This window comes from Pan troglodytes, chromosome 9, assembly GCF_028858775.2.
Source record: "Pan troglodytes isolate AG18354 chromosome 9, NHGRI_mPanTro3-v2.0_pri, whole genome shotgun sequence".
NCBI classification, from domain to species: domain Eukaryota; kingdom Metazoa; phylum Chordata; class Mammalia; order Primates; family Hominidae; genus Pan; species Pan troglodytes.
Genome location: NC_072407.2, coordinates 39,180,553 through 39,197,264, shown reverse-complemented (window position 1 = coordinate 39,197,264; position 16,712 = coordinate 39,180,553). Strand labels below are relative to the sequence as shown.

The 16,712-nt window shown below is 39.2% G+C and overlaps 1 protein-coding gene across 14 annotated transcripts in view; it reads right to left on the bottom strand.

The window, feature by feature from the left end:
* CD44 (CD44 molecule) overlaps nt 1-16,712 on the bottom strand; it is a 93,461-nt gene that overhangs the window by 46,969 nt on the left and 29,780 nt on the right. For 13 of the 14 annotated variants that reach the window (XM_001152726.8, XM_016920662.4, XM_009460215.5 and 10 more), the window contains exons 2-3: nt 8,907-9,072; nt 5,243-5,376 (exon numbers count right to left, since the gene is read on the bottom strand). In XM_001152726.8, coding sequence (XP_001152726.1) covers nt 5,243-5,376; nt 8,907-9,072 — 300 coding nt within the window. The remainder of the gene's footprint in view (nt 1-5,242; nt 5,377-8,906; nt 9,073-16,712) is intronic. The other variant, XM_003312981.5, reaches the window with a different exon arrangement.

Below are 16,712 nucleotides of genomic sequence, written 5' to 3'. Positions count from 1 at the left end.
CAGATAAAAAGGATAACCTTAACCTGCCCATTTCTTTGGGCAGTTAGTGGAACTAACTGGCAGTTTTATACATTCAATTGGAAAAAAACAGAAAGTTTTAGGAAACGCCATTCTTGCAAAGCCTGTCCTAAAAGATTTCTCAGATTTCTTTAAAAAGAAGTATCACCTCCTTGGCGAGGCCATTCCTTACCATCCAATCTAAACTACTTCATCACTCCCCCACACCTGTCACCATCACATAGCATCTTGCTCTCATTTCTTCTTCATATTTACCACTATATAAACGTATCTTGTTCATCTTACTTGATGACTGTTCATGGCACTTCTCTCAATCTCTGCCTTCTGCTACCTGCCTCCCTCCCTAGAAATATATAAGCTCCACAGATGAGTAATAACTTTATCTGTCTTGGCCAGAACATTTATGTGTGATGGGGACAGAGAAACATGCAATAAAAATGTGTTGAATGGATGAAAAAAGAAAAAAGTACCGATATAATTTCCCAAGGGTCTATTCTTCCAGTAAACACACCTAAGATGTTAGCCCCCTAAATGCATCTCCAAATATGTACAGGTCACGCATTTAGATTATCCTTAAATGGTAATGCCATAAGAAATAATTAAAGGAAGTTACAGATCTAACTCTTCATTTATTATTTTTAAGCATCTACTCAACACTTATATGCCAGACCATATAAAAGGAGAAAAGAAGATGAGCATGTTTCTGTCCCTGCTTCTGATAAACTCACAAGGTCATGGGGGACTGTAATAATTAATATTAATTTAGCTTTTTACAGTTTTCAAAAATATTTTCCAAAATTATTACACTTGAAAATAAGGGCATATAGCCAACCTGGGAGATTTCGGGGAGTATCTATCTTGTTTCTCTTGGAAATATCAGCAGAAACTGACGCAACCTATGAGATGCTTCTGATATTTGTATGTTGTGCATACCTGGAACCAGGCTTTGGATTATGGCTTCTTGATGCCAGGGATGAAACAATCTCCCCTAACTTCAAATATAACTGCAAGTAACAGTACACTGGGAATTTCCAGGCAGCAAGTTGTAATAGAATGGAGCATGATGTCAAAAACCCTAAGACAGTTTTGTAAATTATTAGAGCATTTGTTCACATGGACCCCCTTCATGCTCCAATTCACCTTAACTTTAATAAAGAACATCAAATCTGGCAAATATGCTTAGTGGATTGACCCAAATGTGCAATTAACAGACTCATGCTCTCATGTTGGATTCCAGGGCCTCATTAGATAGCCTTTCTTTCCATTTAATGAGCTCTGTACTGCTTGGAAAGCTAGACCTGGTGAGGTATTCCTGAATCTGAGGACTTGTTAGAAATTCTCTGAGGTGGGCTTTCTCATAAACCTTGGCTTCAACACACCAAAATAACCAAGAGAAACATTAATTATTCAGTCTAGCCACTAATCTCTGGTTGCCAGATAGAAAGGCACCCTCTTCAATGCTTGATACATTTTAGGTATCTCATAAATATTCTCAAATAGTTGTTGAATAAAGGAGGAAATGGATAAACAAATACATGTAGAATCTTCCCTTTAATTCTACCTTCAAAAGAAAATGAGGCACTTGACTGAAAGCAAGTTTAATAAATGAATCAATTCAAGTCAGTTCTGTGTTCACACAGAAGTCACCAGGCTCACGTTGGGCCTCAACCACTGAAAATGAGGGAAAAAAAATCACAAAGGCCTTTTCAAGTTCTGCCTTATTTTCATTTGTTAGCCACAGGCCATGTTTTCTAAAAATACTGCTAAAACTTAAGCTTATGGAAGCTATCTATTAAGATCAAGCTGACTTTTATCCCTGTAGCCGTTTTATGGGGGGGATCACAGCACTGGGACATGACCACCTGCTAGCTGCTTTCAGGCTAAATTAGATTCAGGGATCCTTGCAATGAAATCCTTTGCATAGGGCAGTTTATCAAAATCTTTAGCTCACTTAATACCCCTATCATCTGACTCTAATCCAAGACATTCAGAATTTATTTATCCTTAAACACATTTATCCTCTTCTCCAGTTTCTTTCTTTCTTTTTTTTTTTGTCTCATCGCTTCAACAAGATTGTTAACTCCTTTAAGACAAGAAATGTAGCCTCCAGTTCTTTCTTACCCCATCTCTGCCTAGTGCAGTACTGAGCACATAGAAGTGATCAATACATATTCCCTTTAAACTTAAATAAAAACTTACAAAAGTAGCCATCAATATTGAGTCAATTTGGAAAATAGACAAAAGGAAAAATATTACTTCTAGCTTTATTATTTAATTCATCCATTTTAGTAAGAAACATACCCCCTGTACTTCTCAAGCTTTTCAACTGAACTAACCCTCCAAAGAGAAGAAAATTAATCAATGCTCTTGCTCCCAACTCCAGGTATGGGCCCAACCTCATGAACAAAATTAAGGATAGAAACAAGTCTCAGTCGCAGCCTGCCTAGAAGGCTTCGATGCCAGGCAATAAAACAGTGTGAGCTTCTATCTATTTGAGTTGAGGTTCCTTTTAGCAAGTGAAACCAACTTGTAAAACAGGTAAGACAATGTGGGTATGCAACTACATAATTTATTGCATACATGCACTCAGCAAGACTCAATGGGAGATGCAATAAGCAGTGCCCAGAGACTCAGGAGTGTATAGCCTCATGCCAGCCCTTTCCCAATGAGCCAACCTCTTCATCTAAAGCACAAGCTTTTCCCAATGTCTCCCTCTGACCTGTTGCACTGAGATGGAGCTAGCTAGACCACATGTTGCTCTATGTCTATTTCTTGCTTTTTTATATGTGGTTTTCTCATTATATCATTAGAATGACGTGCTAGACATGGGTATGGGAACTGAGTATGTATGAGTCGTGTACTACTTAGTGTTAATTGGACTCCCTTCCCTTTGGTCAAACTCCATTTGTGTTCTTCACTTATATAACAGGGAAGAGTAAACATTCTACAGTTTTCTGTTCCTGTTTCGTATGTCTCTCGATAGATTCAGTGACCTGTAAATTTTTGTCAAAATCTACTGGCTTCACACACTCCATTTCAACTAGCCAGCCCTGATACTTTGTCCTAAACTCTGGATTTCTTCTCTGATTTTCCACTCTGATCCCTACTGTTCACACAACAAAGGGTAGGTGGTGTAGACTAAAGCCACTGATGTAATCTCACAATTAATTTTAATTTTTGGGTTTTTTTTAGTAGTGAGTAGAAGAAAGATCTCATAATTAAGTTGATGTCCTTTTTATAGTTTAAAAATCCATGCAGCTTTTTATATTTTACTACCATATATATGGTATATATATATTTATATTTGATGTATATTGTATATATATCTGTGATAACTTGATTTTATATATATAAATGTGTATATATTTACATATACATATATAAACGTGTATATATTTACATATACATATATAAACGTGTATATATTTACATATACATATATAAACGTGTATATATTTACATATACATATATAAACGTGTATATATTTACATATACATATATAAACGTGTATATATTTACATATACATATATAAACGTGTATATATTTACATATACATATATAAACGTGTATATATTTACATATACATATATAAATGTGTATATATTTACATATACATATATAAATGTGTATATATTTATATATACATGTATAAATGTGTATAAATATAAATTTATATATTATATATAATATTATATATATAAAATTTATATATAATATATATAATTTATATATATAGAATTATATATATAAATTCTATATTATATATAGAATTACATATATAAATTATATATTATATATAAATTTATATATAATATATAAATATAATTATATATAAATTTATATAAATAAATATAAATATATAAATATAAATTTATATAAATGAATATAAATATATAAATATAAATAAACATTTATAAATATATATAAATAAATATATATATAAATATATATATACGTATATGTATATATCTGTGTTTGTCTCAGGCTGATAATGTCTTAAGTCTCTTTCCAGCTAATTTAACATCCCCTTCACATCTTTAGGGAAAACTGACACTCCAGCAAGATGTACCAAGTTTACCTCAAGGCTTCATCTTTCCCTTCACCCAACTTCAAACCTTCCATGGGAACAGAAGGCCCAGTTTAAGAGGTAAGACTTTTGATAGTTGGCATCAAGATATTTGACATTTATATTTTGATCCTTCTCAAAAAATTCTGAAGATTCATGATGCATAGAATTCTTTAATTTTGCTAGGACTTGAATAAGGCTCATAAGCCTGATTTTCTAGGTTAATGGTTGGGAGAAAGTCACAAAGACACAGAGAAGGGCTGGCCTGTGTCCTAGCATCTACATCTTAACTTAGGTTTCTTCTTCTCTGGTTCTTTCAACTGTTGGGTAAGGGATATTTAAGAAGGTCAAAGGCAAACCATATACTCTCCAAGGCTTTTTTCCAGCCCTCTCATATAATAAATACCTCTCAGCTAAGACATTTGACTTACACCCCAAAGCTATCATTAGATTCATGTCACTCCCTTATTCAAAACCTCTAATGACTTCCCATCACACTGAGAATGAATCACCCCCTGTTAGCTGGCCCTTGCTTAGCTCTCTGACTTTATTCCTTGGCATTCTCCCCTCTGAGCACTGATATTCTCAGAACAGTCCAGGAGGCACTTTCCCTGACCACCTTCTCAGAAAATAAAAGCATCCCTAGCACTCATTAGCCTCATATTTTGCTTTCTTTTTTATAGCACTTGTATCACTTTCAGACTTCATATAGGGCAAGCTTGTCCAACCGGCGGCTCACAGGCCTTGTGTGGTCCAGGATAACTTTGAATGTGGTCCAACACAAATCCGTAAACTTTCTTAAAACATTATGAGATTTTTTTGTGTGATTTTTGTTTGTTTGTGTTTTAGCTTATCAGCTACTCTTAGTTTTAGTGTAATTTATGTGGGGCCCAAGACAATTCTTCTCCCAATGTGGCCTAGGGAAGCCAAAAGATTGGACAGTCCTGAATGGTATTTAATATTTATTTGTTTATTGTTTGCCTCCCCAATTTAGCATGTAAGCTTCATGGAGACAGGAATGTTGACTCTGCTGTACAGATATTCAGTGAGCATTTGTTATGTAAATGGAGGCTACATGAATCCCCACTTAAGCTGAGCTCCAAAGACCAGGCTCCCAAAGCCTTTCATGCCAACAGACACCCCCCTGAGAACCAACCTGAAGCATTGAAGCAATATGTGTCATACTGGGAGGTGTTGGACGTGAGGATGTACACCCCGGTGTTGTTTGCTGCACAGATGGAGTTGGGGTGGATCCGGGGAATCACCACGTGCCCTTCTATGAACCCATACCTGTAAGAGAAAAACAAGAGGATATTGACCTAAACAGCTAAGATGGGAATTTCATAATATCCCATTCAATGACATTTAATGCCGTGCAACACTTCATTCAGTTCACCCCTAGGGATATCGGAGGTTTCAACAACCGAGTTATTTGAAATCCAAAAATAACAGCATAGAGAGGGAAAGAGATCAATAAGACTGATTGATAGAAACAAAGTGATTTTATTTAGAGACCTATAAAGAGCTTTTAAAAAAAAATCATGAAAGGAATAATTAGTTTCAGTTAAAATTTGTGTTCAGCAGTGTTGAGTCTATTTGAACAAACAGAAGGAAGCCTGAGTCACAGAAGAGAGAAGTTTTGATGTAAGATTCATGCTGGCTCTGGATTACCTTCATGTTTTCCAGAAAATACACAAAATGGCCAGCTTCCACAGATAGGAAGGGGTGCTTCTTTATTTCAGTGCACACATTCCAGACCTGCCTCATGTCCCATTCCCCCACTTCTTTCTCAGCCACAACTTTTCCTGTGAGTCCCCTTACTCCATACTCCATTGCCCTAAACATGAAGCCTTGTTTATATGCCAAGTACACAGCACAGCACACTGCCTCCTGAGCATTGCAGGCATAATTCTATTGCCAGTGGGAATAAATTAACCATCATTACAATGGGAGTCATAGCAATTAAGTAAGTAGATAGCAACGGCTCATGTAGCTCAGGAACTTTCCAGAAGTAGCACAGCCAGAGAAACGCATAGCCCCTCTCTCCCCACCAAGGTATCTCTGGGAGTGTGTTACAGCTGGATACAACATACAGATACAACACACACAGCCCAGCCTCTTCTAGCAGCATCCTGGTGGCTAAAAACTTGCTTATTTTTTAATTGTGCTAAAAACAACAATTTTTTCTGAATATAAAATGTCTCAAAAAATGAGATGTGGGCTGAGAAAATGCCATGTGCAAGGGAAGCTGTGGTGCAGCAGGAGAGCAGAGAGGAGGAAGCTAAATCCAGCAGGTTTTTCAAAATGCAATTCTGGCTAAAATGCACATTGATGCTTTTCATCTTTCCTGCCAGGGGCAACAGCATGGAGTGCATCACCCTGCACGACCCATGGAAATGTCTGTGAGTCTGAAGTTTCCAAGCACACAGAACTCCTATCTATGTGGCAACTGTAGCTCGCATGACTAATTTCTCATCTGAACAGACAAACTGGTTTCCCCAAAGCCTCCTTAGCTTGGCAGGGGGTGCGGGCACAATTAAATGGTAATAAGTTTTCATATATCTAAGAGTTGCTACCAATCAGGGTGGGGCAGACAAAAGAGAGTAGATGCTAAGGTTTTATCCTAACCCATGAGACTCTGCCATCTGTCCTATGGCAGAAAGCTGATTCATAGCTACCTGAGAGAAATTATGGAAATGAGTTTTGCAATACTTAATACCAGTTATGGGTGAAATGATAGATTTCTTTGGCACAGTTTTTCTAAATAATACTTCTTGGTGAACCTACCCGCCAACTCACCCCCATCGCATCATGTCATCAAGTATGGATAACACCAACGTTCTAGAATCTATTGCATTCTCTTTGTAAGCTATTACTGAGTTTTTACCACCTCATGTTGCCTGCCGGTTTTATGGGTCATGCTAACTGTAAATTGGGGATATTAAAGTTTATATGTGTGTATGTGGCATGAGTAAGTTACTGTTCACAAGGAGGAAAGAATATTCAGCAAATCCAGGCAGCATACTTTCCTCCCCTTTTAAGCCCCTGAGGAGGGCTTGGTCATTAAAATCCTGTCCTGGGCTGAGGCTAAGCAGAACCAGAATCCTAACTCCTCCATAGGCAGGCTGTGTGTGCAACTTCTCTAAGCCTCGGTTGCTTCATCCATAAAATGAGGTGATAATATTGACCAATACTGCAGTTTGAGGATTAAGTGTGGGGTTTGGCCAGGTGGGCAGTAGGGCTCGCAGCATCTAAGTGCTTGATGATTGGCCAGTGGCAGTTGTAAGAACTCCCCTGGTCCTCAGCACATGGCAGCATATCTATATTTTGCAAGTATGCCTTGTTTGTATTTCACAATCAAAGTTCAGCTTACTAAATTCACTTTCTTAGGCCAGTGGCCTAGTCAGGGCCATAATTAAACAATTAGCCTTGGGAATAGAATAATGGATTTGCTAAATGGCCTTTTTTCATTGCATCCTACAGTGCAAGTTCAGTAGCCACCAGAGCTTTCTCCCTCTCTCTGCTCCTTTCATATTCCCCCAGACCTAGCTCTGAACACATACAGATGTCTATGTACATCTGCTCTTTATTTTAGAGCAGTGCTGCTCAATAGAACTTTCTGCAATGATGGAAATGTTCTCTAACCTGGGTCATCCAGTACAGTAGCCACTGGCCATTGGTGACTAACCGAGCACTTAAAATGTAGTTAGTGCTAGTGAAGAACTAAAGTTTTAATTTTAGTATTTTAATTAGTTTAAGTGTAAGTCACCACATGTGGTTAGTGGCTACCATATCAGACAGGGCAATTTTAGGCAAAAGACTTTCCTTTTCCCTTTCAGCAAGAGTCTCAGCCATCACTCATAATGTGGGTGCATGACTGTAACCAGTGTTGGAGGATAGAAGCACTTAACTTACACTTCATGGTTTCCTTAAAGTTCTGCAGCTTGACTTTTCAAAAGCAGTCTGTGTGCATGTGAGTGTGTGTTGCAGAGAAAGGGGAATCATATTACCTAAAGACACTGCAAAAGCACAGCTACAGGCTGGGGTAGAAACTTCAGAGCAGTTGTAGAGGTTACTCAGTCCTCTTCTAGTGAAAACAAATCGAACCACAACAATTCACTGTGATTGCCACCGTGGCTTGCTCTTCTTGTGCACCGCTTACCACAAGGCCATTGGAAATTCAAAAAATAAAGTCCTTGCTTGTTGTGATTATCTTGCTTGGAGCCATAGTTTGAGGAAGGCTCTATGCAGCTCTAGAATAACTGGTAGGAGCCCTCTCAGGGCTCCCAATAATAATATATCTTAATATAATATAGCTTAATAACTTTCATGCCTTTTTATTTACTTTTTCAAACCAGAGAAACATAGAAGAGAAACCAAAAAAAAATTTTTTTTAAGAGAGAGTAGTTTGAAAAGTCTGCTTTGATCCAAGTCTGCAGGGCCAAGACTCTAACAGCCACATATTTATTTCAAACACTGTTATTTGGTTTATGTTTTCTTGTGGTTCTGACAATGATACTGCAGCTTCTTCAAAGCCAGGAGAGCTCTGTGGAAGCAGGTTAGACAAGAGGATTCCAGCCGAGAGGACCCCTAATGGCTTCCTCTGGGTTCCTGCTCTATGATTCACAAAGGTGTCTTTAGCTGACTTTAAACTCCAGTTGTCATACAGGTTGCAGATTGACTTGGCCAAATTAATAGGTGGGGTTGACTCCTTAGGCAATAATCCATTCAGCTGTGGGAAAAGAGCCTTCCAGTTCTAAGCCCAGCTGCCTGGTCCCAGGCCGCCAGCTTTCCCCAGTGGTCGGGTGCTGGTCTCTTACCTGCAGGTCTCAAATCCGATGCTCAGAGCTTTCTCCATCTGGGCCATTGTGGGCAAGGTGCTATTGAAAGCCTTGCACAGGTCAGCAGCCTCCGTCCGAGAGATGCTGTAGCGACCATTTTTCTCCACGTGGAATACACCTGCAAAGCGGCAGGTTATATTCAAATCTATGGGAAGAAACAGAAATGTTAGATTCTTTTGCATAATTTGGAGACAGTAATAAGTTCAGTTTAGGACAGACTCCTTAAAAAGCCAAATAAGGCCGGGCGCGGTGGCTCATGCCTACAATCCCAGCACTTTGGGAGACCGAGGCGGGTGGATCACCTGAGGTCAGGAGCTCAAGACCAGCCTGGTTAACATGGCGAAACCCCGTCTCTACTAAAAATACAAAAATTAGTCAGGTGTGGTGGCACATGCCTGTAGTCCCAGCTACTTGGGAGGCTGAGGCAGAAGAATCACTTGAACCAGGAGGCAGAAGTTACAGTGAGCCGAGATCATGCCACTACACTCCAGCCTGGGTGACAGAGCGAGACTCTATCTCAAAAAAAAAAAAAGAAAGAAAGAAAGAACAAACAAAAAGCCAAATAAACTTCTGTACTACCCAGAGCCTTCAAAATTCACTCCAGCATTCCAAAGCATCATGACATTAAGCTCAAATCTGAGAAAAGACATGGTAAAATAATATCACTCTTACATTCTCTCCATTGATTGCTCTGCAACAAAGTTTTTAAAAAGCAAATGATTTAATTTTGATTATTGATGTCATACAAACTTAAAGAAAACTTACAAAACACAGGAAAGCAATGAAGGAAAATAAGTCCACCACTACAAAAACTACAGCAAACACTTCTATATCTTCTTCCAGTTTGTTTACTGAATACACACATTCACATGTGCACACATGCACACACGTACTTTATGCATATATACATAAAGTATGTATCTATATACACATACACACATACACACAAATATACATACTCACACATATGTTTGCATAATTGAAATGGTACTGAATATACAGTTCTAGATTTAAGAGTCATTTTTCCATTTAATCTTATGTTATGAGCATTTTTTCACAATCAAGTGATCTCTCCCTGGCTTACAACCTCCAAGAGTTTATGTTCATACCCAGTATAAATGTTCTTATTATGGCTAAAACCAACATAATCTGGCTCCTGGCTCCCTCTCTAACCTCAAAGCAGCTTGCTCTGCTCTAAGCACAAAGCTTGTCTTCAATTCTCTCAGACATTCTGAGCTCCTTCTCATCCTAGAACATTTGTATCTGCCTTCTTCTCTGTCTGGAATGTTCCATCCTCAAATGGTCACACAGGTGGTTCATTTTTTTATCATTCAGAATTTTGACTCCACGTCACCTCACTTTAGACTGCTTCCCTAAACACCCTTATCTAACCCCCAGTCTCTCCCTCAACTCATTTGGCTTTTGTGTCTTCACAACAGCCTGGTCATCTATTGATGTGTGTGGTTACTCTCTTTCTCTCCTTCCTGGAATGAAAGCTCTGAGAAAGCAAGGGCCTTTTACTTGCTTGCAGCTGTTATCTCTAATCCCTATAACAGTACCCAATAGAAAGTAGATGCTCAACAAGTATTTGTTATATAAACAAATGACTCATTGAAATTTCCTCAGAAACACACTTTTAATATATTGGCAGACCAAAAGCCTGTCATTTGCTCTCAGAGTTAATGGCATTGAAAATGAAGCCTAACTGCTATCAATTGGGTAAAGAATTATTCAATACAAGGACTTTAGTGAGTTTTGTAGACATTAATCTGAAATTCCAATAGAGAGCTAGAAATCATCCTCTTCTACTTAATCCTGTGTAACAATCTCAAAAGACTTCAAAGGCTGTAATTGAAAACTCATGGGACTATATGACCCCCCGTTTACACTTGAGGAAACTGCATGCAAAGGGTTAAGTCATTGAAACTCTCCTGGTGAAGCTTGATTCCTCCTGAACACTTCCTCAGGCCTCAATGACTGTCCTTCTCTAAGAAGACATGTTGACATCATCTTGGGACAATGCCCCAGGTGCCTGGCCAGGCACCACTCCTTGTTATTAGTTAAGAACCAGGTCTGGAATCAGACAGAACTGGCATTAACCAGCTCCATCCCTTCCTTGCACAGCTCTAGTGGTGGGTAGGAAGATTCCACTTATTTACCAACAAGAAAGTTGAGGCTCAGGGAAGTGAGTTGCCCAAGGAAGTGAGTGAGTACCTCTATCTAGAGCCTATAGTTTCCTTCCTGAATCCCAGTTGCTCTGTTCTGTATTTCTGAGCTGACAGCAATAGGAGAGGGGACCTATTACTGCAGTGTCCCTGGGTACACAGTACCTTTGAGATTCTGTGTTGCATCATCTTCAGAAACCTGAAAGGTGAGTTTTATGTATGTATGTATGTATGTATGTATGTATGTATGTATGTATTATTTATGGGTGAAGCTCAGAAAAATTAAATGACTCCCCAAAGTCACCCAGCTCTTAAGTGGCAGAGCAGGAAATCTATCTCAGACCTGTTTACCACCCAAACCCATGCTTTGAACCACTTTACTATGTGCCCAAGGATCCTTTTCTATCATTAGTGCAACTGAAGAAAGGAGAGAGGCACACCTAAACAACTGTTAAATAATGACAAAGAGTTATTATTATTGAATTGTATGGGCAACCACTGCTTTCTCTTTCATGAGCAGGAAGCAGGTCTCAATCACGAGGAAACAATGTCTAACAAATGCGAAATGAGGTAAGAAAACTGTTAAAATTCTATATTATCTTCCTTGATTCTGAAAATGGTAAAAGAAGAAACAAGAAATGGAACTTGAAAAGACATAAGCCAATGTCTATTATTTTTGTTTTCTTTTGTTTGCATCATTAGCACATGGGGGGAAAATAACAACTAGGTGAAATGGAGAAAATGTGTTTTTGCAGTTCACTCTTTTTCAAGCCTAATGGTGTTCTCTTAAGCCACTCATGCAGCACTCGGCTGATGGGGCAATGAGAGGATAGAGAAGGAAATGCATAAGGCCCTTTTGCAATACTATTTGTTTTTACTGACATTTTCAACTTTGGCCTCAGTTGGCCAGTCTTACAAAAGGAAACTGTCAATCTACATGACAGACCTTCCAGGGCCTCTCTTTGTCCAGCACACAAAAGAAAAACAAAGCATTCCTATCAGCTTCTTGAAGATAAGGCTGATAGGGGAGCCTCTGATTCCAGGCGAGGCAAACTACCTGTCTGCCCCTGGCCCAGGTGGCTGCTGTCACTCTCAGGTTAAAAATCAACTCTGAGTCATGGACAGTAATTGGAGCTCAATGGTAGTTTCTTTCTTATTACAGTCAATTCTACCTTGCCACCTGGCAGACAGAATATGCAAATGTAAGAGGAACCAATTGAGGCTGAGACTTTTCAGTAAAATCCCTTGAGTTTCATGAGTTTCAGCAAAATCCCTTGAGTTTCAGAAGCCAACATAACTTCACTGACAATACATGCATCCATTGTGTGAGTGTGTCTATATGACGGGTCTTCCAAAAGTTCCATGAAAAATACGTGCTATGAAAAAACTATACATAGATTTCAAATTTTTTTTTTTTTTGCACCAAAATAAACTCTCACTCACTTGATATATCTGAACAGGATCTAGTTTGAGGCACTAACAAGGATAAGACATGTTTGAAAAGATCCTTTCTCAGAGCAACATGAATTCTGCTAAAATTGAAGCAAGAACACACACCAAAATTTTTGGTGAAGCTTAGGTGGAAGAATGACAAAATCATTGATCCTTTATGAAAAGTTCATCAGGACAATGCCCCAAAGAAATCAGCAGCTTACAAACAGATAACTTGTTTGAAGAAGGGACAAGATGATGTTGAAGATGAAGCCTGCAGCGATATGCCATCCACATCAATTTGGGAGAAAAAAATTAATCTTATTTGTGACTTAAATGAAGAGGACCAATGATTAACAGCAGAAACAATGGCCAGCATCATAGACATCTCAACTGGTTCAGCTTACACAAATCTGACTGAAAAATTAAAGTTGAGCAAACTTTCCACTCAGTGGTTGCCAAAACCATTGTGCCCAGATCAGCTGCAACCAAGAGCTGAGCTTTCAATGGAAATTTTAAACAAGTGGGATCAAGATCCTGAAGCATTTCTTTGAGAATTATAACAGGAGATGAAACATGGCCTTATGGGTGTGATCCTGAAGACAAAGCACAATCAAAGGAATAGCTACCAAGAAGTGGAAGTGGTCCAGTCAAAGCAAAAGTGGACCAGTCAAAGCAGGTGGACCAGTCTAGAGCCAAGGTCATGGCAGCTGTTGTCTGAGACGCTCAAGGCATTTTGTTTGTTAACTTTCTGGAAGGTCAAAGAACGATAACATCTGCTAATTATGAGAGTGGTCTCAGAAAGGTAGCCCAAGCTTTTGAAGAAAAAATGTATCGAAAAGCTTCACCAGAGAGTCTTCCTCCACCATGACAATGCTCCTGCTCATTACTCTCATCAAACAAAGGCAATTTTTTTGAGAATTTCTATGGAGAAGCCATTAGGCATCCACCTTACAGTCCAAATTTGACTCCTTCTGACTTTTTTTTTGTTACTTAATCTTTAAAAATCTTTAAATGGCACCCATTTTTCTTTAGTTAACAATGTAAGAAAGATTGCATTGATGTGATTAAATTCCCAGGACCCTCAGTTCTTTAGGGATGGACTAAATGGCTGCTATCATAGCTTATAACAGTATCTTGAATGTGGTGGTGCTTATGTTGAGAAGTAAAGTTTACATCTTTAAACTTTTATCTTTTAATCTCATTTTTCCATGAACATTTTGAATTCTCCTCATACTTATATGTGTGTATGCAAGTGAGTGTGTGGTTGTATGTGCGTGTGATCAGCCAAGACAGGATGAAACAGACAAACTCAACCTTTAACCTTCCTAGATGTGAAGGCTTAAGCAGGTTCTGACACATTGTAGGTATCTGCAAAGGGCTGCTGATTGGATGAAGAAATCCTATGCAAAGTAAAAATTCCACAGCTTACGTTTATCTTGATCTCATGAGAAAGTCCAACTCCTAACCCTGACGCTATTTAGCCACTTAGGAGTTGCAAGAATGGTGTCAAATACTTCATTTCTGGTCAACTATCCTGTGAATGTCCACAATCCTTCTACTCTAGGTCCCTCTTGACTTAAAAGGAGCCAACATTTTCAAGGCTGTGTGTCATTCAAACCCTGATAATTTATGAAGACATTTCAACAGGTTTCCTTGATACTAAGGCAAACCCAAATTAGTACCCGGGAGGATATTAATAATGCCAACAGCAACAGCAGTGGCTAATATTTATTGTGCATTCATTATGTATATGCCAGGCTCTCTTTTAGGCACTTTAGAATTATTTACTCATTTTATCCTTAAAACATTCCTATGAGGTGGGTAATATTAGTATCCTCATTTTCCAGATGGAGAAACTAACACACAGAGAGGGGAAGAAATAAAGAAACATGCCCAAACTCACAATGAAGTAGAATTAAGGCAAGGTTAAGATGTGAATAGCCATGGACCACAGAACATTGCTTGACAGAGTGCCAGTGTCTCTGGCAATGGTGCTAGCCATGCTGCAAACCACTATAGAGAGGCAAGACTCCTCAGATGTCTGTGTGTCTCTCCTGAGAAACAGAGAACTCTGTGATTCAGGATCCACTTTGACTCAAGAAGCTAATACTAAATGGCTGATTGCATCTCTCAAACAAGCCTTTCTGGCTGGAAATAAATCAAGAATGTTTTCCGTTGAGCCCTCTGGTCTCCAATAAATCTCCTGTATCATGTAATGAATAAAATGTCCCAAGTGCCTCCCTCTGAGCGATAAATGAGCTCAACTGAAAACACTGACTGTTTGAGGCCACTTTTGGATTTGGAGAGGAGACTTCCCGTGGTAGAAATGCCACCAGGCCTTTAGCACGCTCATTACTATAGGGCTGTGGGCAGCACAGAGGGGTCATGGAGACCAGTGTCCCAGTGCCTAGGAACCTTATCTCCCTACCCACATGGGAAGAGGTCTGCTAGGGAGCTGTCAGGAAGGCAAGAAAAAGGAGCTCTGAAAGAAGGTTTTTTTGTCCTATAAAGCTGGTCTCTAGTGCCAAACTTTTATGAAGGTCGGTAGTTCAACCTAGTTAGGACCTCCTCAAACCTGGTTCAATTCCTGACCCTGCCACTCACTTTAGGTGACACAGGTTGTTAGTTACTTAACCTCTCTGACTCTCCACCTCTTCCTTGATGGGATGACAATGCGAACCTGTCAGGGTTTATGGGACTATTACATGAAATAAGCTATGTCAAACACTTGATATGGTGTTTGACACTTAATAATCAGAGCCAATGAGCATTGCACACTTATTAGGTGCCTTATGTACTTCAGCTAATTTAATTCTCATAAAAATGCTATGAGGTAGGCACTATTGCTAAACCCATTTTAGAGATGAGGAAACTGAGGCACAAAGTGGTGAAGTCCTTTGCCCAATGTCATCCAAGTGGGAAAGTCAGGATTCTAACCTCTATGCTATGTTGCCTCCTATCCAGGCTCCTGGTTACAGGTACTATGCATTCTCTCCTGGATAAACCATCACTGACCCCAAATGCCATTAATCTCATCTATACTGTCCCCTAAGCCTCAGATCAAGGAAAATAGATCTCTAATAAAATTGTCCCAGCACATTTCAAAGCTTTGCCTAGATTGTAGGGCCTGCGAGGAATAATAGCTTCTTGGTCCACCCCAGTTATTTCTGAAGTTGTAGAAAATCACAACATGTGCTGGGAAGAGAGCACTGTGTAATTTTCACCCAAGTTGCCATTATCTACGTCTTCCCAAACTTTCCTGAGAGGTGAGTGGCCTGGTACTAGTATTGGAGCTGGGCTGCAAGGGATTTTCAATATGGAATCCAGGAGCTGGTCAATACATCCATGGACCTGTGAGATTATATGCAAGATTGTGTGTATGGATGTGTGTGTGTTTGTGTGTGTGTGTGTTTAGGTAGGGCAACATCTCTGGTTTTCATTGGTTTTCAAAGTCTGTGACACAACCAGGTAAAGACTTACAAGAAATTATTATCTCCAAGGTCTCTAGTAACCAGAAATTCCAGCATTCTGAAATTTTGGAACTTCTCTGTGGACTTCGTTGACAACAGAAATGGTGTCTCCCTTCTTCACAATTATATCCCCAGTACCTAGTACAGCCTCCCATGGTAGGCAAATGTTGAGTGAAATAATGATTTAATAAATGCTCTCTTTCTGCCCCCAACCCCCGACAGGCTGCAGTCTTATAGGGTGCAAAAAGATCACCTATCATGTTCCTTTCCCACATCATATCTGAAGAATCACCAGCTGGTGTTTGCTGAGAATTCCTTATTGGACACTTAAAATGTCTTTAACCCAGAACTTTGCTTCTGTGAACATTTGCTGTTTTCCCCGAAAGCAAATGTTTCAGAGACCAACTTTTAGTTTTGTAACTGGCTTTGTCTGTCTGAATGTGCAAGCTATCATCTCAGTTACAGGACAGTATGTTCACATACCATCACAGGGCCATTTCTGAGGCCAGATCTCCTAGGGAACATGGCAAACACAGTACATTCCGTATGAAGACCACCCAAAGACAACCTACGATCGTACTATGCCCAAAGAGAGGGCACTGTCAGTTCTCTGGACCAGACGTCTCCAGATTCTGCAAAATGAGTTAATTTGTTTTCTAACTTGAGCCACCCAGGTGTGCCTGATCCCTATTTGTCATATCCTCAGGAGGGATGAG